This window comes from Hyposmocoma kahamanoa, unplaced genomic scaffold (genome assembly GCF_003589595.1).
Source record: "Hyposmocoma kahamanoa isolate Upper Pololo Valley unplaced genomic scaffold, ASM358959v1 94864, whole genome shotgun sequence".
Lineage (NCBI taxonomy): Eukaryota > Metazoa > Arthropoda > Insecta > Lepidoptera > Cosmopterigidae > Hyposmocoma > Hyposmocoma kahamanoa.
Genome location: NW_020654958.1, coordinates 2,846 through 10,445, shown reverse-complemented (window position 1 = coordinate 10,445; position 7,600 = coordinate 2,846). Strand labels below are relative to the sequence as shown.

The window sequence follows — 7,600 nt, the reverse complement described above, 5'->3', positions numbered from 1 at the left end:
ACGACCCAGCACGCGACTCCGCAAGTCGCTGTCTCCACCTGCGCAGCAGCCTTCTCTGCGCGGACCGCCGCCACCTGCCTTCGTCTTCGTGGGCTTGGCGCACTCCACTCCTCCTTGCCTCCGCGCGCCGCTCGTACACCCCCGCCAGAACCTCGGCATCGAGATCCCAGAGAGGAGTACCCGCGAGGGCGCAGGCCGCAACGTGCGAAATGGTGCGGTATCCTCGGATTGCTCTGACTGCCATGACTCGTTGTGGACGATACAACTGAGCCCTGTTCGGGGCAGTCAGAGCCCCGACCCACACCGGTGCACCGTATAATGCCATTGACCTGACCACGCCGGTATAGAGCCGGCGGCAGGTCACACTTGGCCCTCCCAAATTAGGCAGCAACCTTCCGAGAGCACCAGCGGCAGCTATAAGCTTTGGGGCCAATCGCCGAAAGTGCTCCCGGAAGTTCCACCGTGAGTCAAGGTGAAGCCCCAGGTATTTCATCTGGGACTTCACTTCCACCCAAGTCCCGCCAATCGTGACGCCCGCGCCTGCAGGCGGCCCCCTTCGAGGACCGTGAAAGCACAGGGCCTCGGTTTTATTAAGGGCGACCGTTAGACCCAGCCTCTCGATGCGTCTCACCACGCGTTGTGTACCCAGAGTGGCGCGCACCATCGCCTCGTCATGACTCTCCCCCCGGGCCAGGACTAGTGTGTCATCTGCATAGCAGATGACTTTGACGCCCCTGGGAAGAGAGCCCCGCAGCGTCCAATCATACCCGATATTCCACAGGAGCGGTCCTAAGACCGATCCCTGTGGAATACCGCACTTCACGTCCCTCCGATGGATTCCGCCGTCCCGCCCAGAATATAGAACCTGCCTGTCCTGCAGGTAGGCCCCAATCAGCCTCCGTAGGTAGAGGGGCACTCGATGGAATTTGAGTGCCTCTTCGACGCAACCAAAGGGGAGCGTGTTAAACGCGTTGGCGATGTCCAAGGACACCGCCAGCATCACGCCGCCCGAAGCCACCGCTTCGTCCGAGAGAGCCCTGACGCGCATGATCGCGTCAATAGTGGATCGGCTCTCTCGGAACCCGTACTGCCCGTCCGACAAATTGGGACCCTCCGTGTTAAGGTGTCGGATGACACGGGAGGCAATGATGCGCTCGAAGAGCTTACCCGTGTCATCCAACAAGACAATTGGGCGGTAGGCGGAAGGGGAATCCGCAGGACGCCCGTCCTTTTTCAAGAGCACCAACCTCCCTGTTTTCCAACAGGTCGGGAATTGACACGACGCCAGGCACGCATCGAGGAGCTCGGTGAGGTGAGTCCCCAAGACGTCCAGCGCCAACGCCAATACCCGGCCCGGTACTCCGTCTGGTCCAGGTGCGGTGGCCTTCGCTCGGAGCTTGAGTGCGGCCCCGCTCACTTCCGCCAACTCTAACGGAGGGATCTCCTCCTCCTCTGCTTCCTCATCATCAGCCTCCAGGTCCGCCATGGCTGGAGGAGTGTGCTCCGGGCCGTCCGGAAACAGCGCCGCGACCACATCGTCCAACAGCTGAGGCTCCAGGGTCTCCGTAAGCGGGGCCGCCTGTGGGCGAAGAGTGTTCCTCGCCGCACGGTACGGACGACCCCACGGGTCCCTGTCGAGCGTCTCCAGCATGGCCTGCCTGCCCACATCTTTGGACCTGCTGATGGCCAGCTGCAGGGTCCTCTTGGCCTCCGTGTAGATGTTGTGCAGTAGGTCCACCGTCTCCTCGTCCCGTCTACGCAGCCTCCGGTATCTGGTGAACTCGCGACGCGATGTCACGCACGCTTCGCGTAAATCAGCTATCTCCTGAGTCCACCAGTATACTTGCCGCCTAGCAGCGTGACGCCTCGCACGGGGCATGGCCGCGTCGCAAATCCGAGTCAGTGCCCCCCGGAACCGACTAGCTCCCTCATGCACCTCGGCCGACACAAACGGCTGCATCGTCCAAGATTGGACAATCGCAGCCTCGGTCAGCAGCTCCTTATTGAGGCGCGAGAGGGACCATCTCGGGAAGGCCGACAACCCTGGACCTGGCTGGATGACACCGATGCTGGTGGAGACTTCGAACCGGATGTATCGGTGGTCCGATAAGGTCTCCACGTCCTCCACAACTCTCCAGTCTGACACGCGCGATGCAAGTGCAGGACTAGCGAACGTTAAGTCCACTATGGACCCGCCCTGCCCTCGCACGCACGTGTTGGTCGAGCCGCGGTTTAGGACGACCAGGCCGCACTGGGCCGCCCACGTCTCCACTGCCTCTCCACGGCCATCGGTCGCCGGGGACCCCCAGGACGTATGCTTGGCGTTGAAGTCGCCAAGCACGACCACGCTGCCCGATGACGCCCTACCCACCGCAGTCCTCAGGCGGTCGAGGAAGACCTCGAACTCGGACAGCGGCCTGTTCGGGGAGAAGTAGACCCCGAAAACCAAAATCCCACCCCAGGCGGCAGAGACGAAACTGAGCTCTCTGTCCCTGACAGATAGGGGCATGGAGCCCGCGCCCGTCGATGCCACAATCGCCACAGAGCCCCCCGTGTCCCCCACCCAGTTGGGTTGAGATGGCACGAAGTAGGGCTCTGCGACGACCGACACGTCCACTGACCACTGCAGCATGGATTGCAGGAACAAGTCCTGCGCGCCAGCGCAGCGGTTCAGATTCCCTTGAAGGAACCGATGGTGTGTAGCCATTACTGGGTCACCATCGCCTCTCGTGGCGGCTCCGTTGGCGATCGGATGGGAGCGACTGGGGCCTTTACAGCCACTCTTTTCCCTTTCCCTGGGCGGGCGCACTTTCTGCCCCCAGCGGCGTGGTTGGCCGGTTTCCCTGCCGCTTTGCACATCGGACAGAGCAAGTCACCGGTGCAGTCTGCCGCCTTTTGCCCCTCCTGGCCGCACCTGAAGCAATTGCGGCTTCGGTCAACCTGTGAGCGACACTGGAGCCCAGTGTGCCCAATCTCGAAGCACTTGAAGCACTTCAAGGGCCTGGGCTCCATGAGTCGCACGCGAGCCGCGCTCCAGCCCACCAGGAGTCGGCCACCTTTGGCTACCAACTTTGCAGCCTCCACTGGGCACTGAACCAGTGAGCTGCCCACGCCGAAGAGACCTATCCGGATCGGCCCCACCTTCACTTGCTCCGGGGGACACTTTCCCTCCCGGGCAACCGCCGCCGCAATGTCGGTTACGGATGCAGAATCGTCCAAGCCGGAGATGCTCAGGTCCGCACACTTCCCGGGACGGGCAACCCTGACCATCTCCGGAAGGACCTCCCTCAGCCCGGCCGCCAGACGGTCCGCCTTGGCCGCGCTCTCTTCGCCGGGGACTTCGAGGATCCGAGCCCCCGTCGCAGCCACGCGGAAATGCAGCCCGCCAATCTCCAGCTTGGCCAGATCCACCTCCTGCTTCGCGACCGCCAGCACCTTCTCGTAGGTGAGGCCTTTCTCCGTCGCCTCTGGGAGGAGGGTCAGGACGACCGCCGCCGAGGCTGGTTGACGAGGCCTCCTCTTCCTGGCACGTTTCGGCCTTTTAGGGCCAGCCGCGCCATTTGGCCTCGCCGTTCCTGCACGGCTCACCAGAGGCTTGCCCCCAGGTACCGTCTCAGCATCCCGCGCTCCCTTCCTCCTCTTCTTCCGCCCCACCACCTTGCTCCAGGGCTCCTCGAGCCTCCCTGGAGGCGGCTGTGCTCCCTGTGAAGGCGCCGGGGTAGGGGGATTCGCCTTGCCAGCGGCATTTTCGGTCGCCTTGGCGGTCCCCTTCCCGGCACCCTGTCGTCCCCTGCTGCTCACCTGAGGCGCCGGCTGGGTTTGATCCGCCCTTAGGGGTGGACGCAGCCGCTTCTCAGGGAGAAGACGGTCTTCGAGGCCGGCCAGCTTGGCATCAATCATGAAGCCGATGTCCCTCATAAGGGCCGGCCTTAACTCTTCCTCGGAAAGAGGTGGAGGGGGGGGAGCGCGCGCGCCCGTGCGGGCCCGCTCCGCGCGATCGCGGTCAAGCTCCTCGCGAAGCATGACCACATCCGCGCCGAGGCTTTCCATCTTGCTCCGCAACGCCGCGTTCTCCGCTTGCAGGACCACCACCTCCTCATTCGCCGATCTGGCCGAAAGGGCTGCAAAGACCAGCTCAATTTGGGCCGCAGCCTTGTTCAGGGCACTAACAAAAGTGCCTTTCAGATTCTTCGATCTTTTAGCGACGTTCCTGATGATGTCTATGCCGCCTTCCACCTGCTTCTCGACTGAGGCCGCAGGAACGCCCGCTAGCCTCCTTGTCGACTCGGCGAGGTCGGACTCGACCTCGAGCTCGAGCTCCGCTCGTCTGGCCTCTGCCAGTGCCTCCTTCGCCTTGGCTAGTCCGACGTAGTGTCCTGTAGTGGGCGGCCTGCCACGGCCTCGCTTGGCGGAGCCCACACCTTTGGGCTCTGGCGCCACAGAGCAGACAGACGAGTCGCTCCCGCTGTCAATCTCCGTCTCCGCCGCTCTCTTTGGACGCCTCATGCTTAACGGCTGGTCGTATGATTCTTCCATGGAGTGCACAGTCTCCGTGCTCCCTCCAGGCACAGGGGTCGGCCGACCCCCCTTCAGGGCGTTTGAGGCCCTCGACGAAGAACGCGTCGCGCTACCCCCAGAGAGAGAGCGAGACCGCAACTGCGATCCCGCTCTCCCCCCGGAGGCGCAACGCTCTCCACACTCCCTTACTTCTCCTCCGTTCTCTCCAAAATCGGTATCCGTCTTTCGTGTGCCAAATTCGTGTTCACGAGGGCCGGCGACCTGCCGACCCACGAAGCCTTTTGTGCCCCCCTCGTAGTACGCGGGGCAGACGCCATCCTGAGACGGCGTGTGGGATTCCCTGTTTCCAGGACCCACCCGAGGAACATATTTTTTATGTGACTTCTTCATTGTGAATTTTACTCCGATGCTCCACATCGTCGTCTCTTTTTTCGGGAGTGAGCTCTCCCGTCAGCGCGCCTGGCGCACCCGCGCCCGCCTTCGGCCAAAAGGCCTCCGCCGAACAAAAGCGCGGTCCCTCCCCTCAGAGCCCGTCCGGTATGGGTGACCCTGCCGGCATGGCCTCTGGGGTCACGAGGACCGCAACACCCACTGGGCACGAATGGAGATGAGGCTGAGCCGCGAGACGTGACCACGACACTCAGCCTCCAGTCCCCCTGCCCCCTACACCGAAACACTCGCTGGACATGAGTGCTCCCTCCTCCGCATGACGGGATTGAGCCCGCCATGCTGCTCCGTCCCCTGTGCCCTATGCAAATCATAGGGACACGGGGAGGAGCCCGCCGTGCCGGTTTTGGTCCGCGCCGATAAATCGGTACCCCCCATATCTGGAGGGCGTTCCCCTATCCGCCACCCGGGGACGCGTCCGATGGGAGACCAGCAACTCCACACGGAACCTAACCTTTTTTTTTTTTTTTTTTTAACGGTGGAGAAATGCTTTATGCATACGACCGAGCTGGGGAGGCTCGGAAGTTATGTGGGACTCTCCCCCATAGTGGGGGCATACCGCACTAAAACTCCACCGGCGTTGCCCGCAAGGCCGGGTGTTGTGGGTGCCGTGGGATCCCGAGGATTCGACCACAACGACACCCCCGGCCATCCCGGTTTTCACCGGGATTCCCGCGCCAAGTGGGGGAGGGTCGGCCCGCGTGACCCATCCCCCTAGACGAGTGAGGCCGTGCAAGGCTGGCAGGGGTATCCCCACCCCTGCCCGCTGGCCCCACTAGGGAATTAGGCGAGCAGCGTACTGCCTTCGCCTTCTTCCCCACCGCCTGCGCCGGAGCGGGTCTGCGTTGACAGCGTCTTCGCGTTCCCGCTCCGCGGACTCCTTCTGCGACATCACGTCCTCGCAGAAGGAGACCACTACCTCCCACGACCTCTCGCTGTCCAACATGGCTGAAATCACGCTGGGCAGCGACAGATCGCTTCCAATCGTCGCAATCAGAGTGTGGCGCTGCACACTCCAACGATTGCACACTTCGAGGGTATGCTGCGCAGTGTCGTCCGCAGCACCACACTCGTGGCACATCGGCGACGGCTCCCTTCTTGCGACCTTGTGCAGGTAGTGTCCTAAGCAACCATGCCCGGACAACACCTGCACAAGTCGAAACGTCAGTGCGCCGTGGCGCCTCTTCAGCCAGCGGTCAAGAACCGGACGGACGGCCTCTATGGTACGGATTCCATAGGAGGGGTCCGCCAAGCTTCTCTTCCACCTGGCCCTCGCTCTACGCGCCGCCATACGGCGCGCCCGCTCAACCTCCTCGGGAGCAGGGCGCTCGCCTCGGGCCCTGGCTTCCTCCCTTGCGCGGTGCGTTTCCGCCAGCACCCCCGCCTCCAGCTCCCACGGCATTGTGCCGGCGAGAACGCACGCCGCCGCCCAGGCTACCGTACGGTAGGCCCGGCACATCCTATTAGCCACGACGCGTTGTGGCCTGCGCAGAAGGTCTCTGTTGGCAGATGTGAGGGCGTCGTGCCATATAGGGGCCCCGTACATGGCCATGCTGCGCGCTACACCCGCGTACAGACGCCTACACGTGGCCCCAGGTCCCCCGACGTTCGGCAGGAGACGGCCAAGTGCCGCTGCGGCGCCCACCACCCGGGGAGCAAGCTGTTTGAAATGCTCCCGGAAGTTCCAGTGACGGTCCAGCACAAGCCCCAAATATTTAATGTGGGCCTTGACCCGAACCGCCTCCGTCCCGATGGCTATGTGGGCGCCAGCAGGGAGCCGCCATCCCCCACCCAGTCCACCAAAGACTGTGGCCTCCGTCTTGCTCAGCGCCACCTTGAGCCCCAACAGTTCGATGCGGTGGACAATCATGTCCGTCGCCACTGACGCCCTCCGCGCCACCTCCCAATAGTTGCCTCCCCGGACAGCCACCATCGTGTCGTCAGCGTACGCGAAGATGGCCATTCGAGGGGACAACGTCGCCCTTAGTGCCCAATCATACCCCAGGTTCCACAGTAGTGGCCCGAGGACGGACCCCTGGGGTACTCCGCACTCCACATTTCGTGCTACTATCTGGCCGCTTCTCGATTGATAGAGCACCACCCTGTCCGCCAGATAGTGTCGCACCAATCTACGCAAGTAGAGGGGCACCCTGTGATATCGGAGCGCTTCCTCCACTACGCCATAAGGGAGGGTGCCGAATGCGTTGGCGATGTCCAACGATACCGCGACAACCCCCTCCTCATTGGCGGCCGCCTCATTGGTGAACACCCTCAGAGCCTTGATGGCGTCCAGTGTCGACCGTCCGGTCCTGAATCCGAACTGGCACCGGGAAATGTCTGGGCCCCTCCCGGTGAGGTGTTCACCGATTCTAGAGGCCAAGATGCGCTCGAACAACTTCCCGGCCTCGTCGAGCAGGACTATGGGTCTGTATGCGGAAGGAGACTCCGGCGGGCGCCCCTCCTTCCGCAACAGGCACAGCCTCCCCTCTTTCCAGCGCCTTGGAAATCGGCCGGCCTCCAGACAGTCGTTAAAGATCTGTCTGAGGCGGTCGCCGAGGTGCTCGAGGGCGATATGCAGGGCCTTCCCCGGGACTCCGTCTGGTCCCGGAGCTTTCCCGCATGATTTAAGGCGGCC

The 7,600-nt window shown here is 63.1% G+C and overlaps 1 protein-coding gene across 1 annotated transcript; it reads right to left on the bottom strand.

Annotated features, from left to right (window-relative positions):
• Positions 1–2,000: 2,000 nt before the first annotated feature.
• Positions 2,001–2,707, bottom strand: LOC113238097. Its single transcript, XM_026474819.1, has 2 exons — positions 2,120–2,707; positions 2,001–2,069 (listed from the first exon to the last, which is right to left on the bottom strand). Exons 1-2 carry the CDS (start codon positions 2,705–2,707, stop codon positions 2,001–2,003), a joined length of 657 nt encoding a protein of 218 aa, XP_026330604.1.
• Between the last annotated feature and the right edge of the window lie 4,893 nt (positions 2,708–7,600).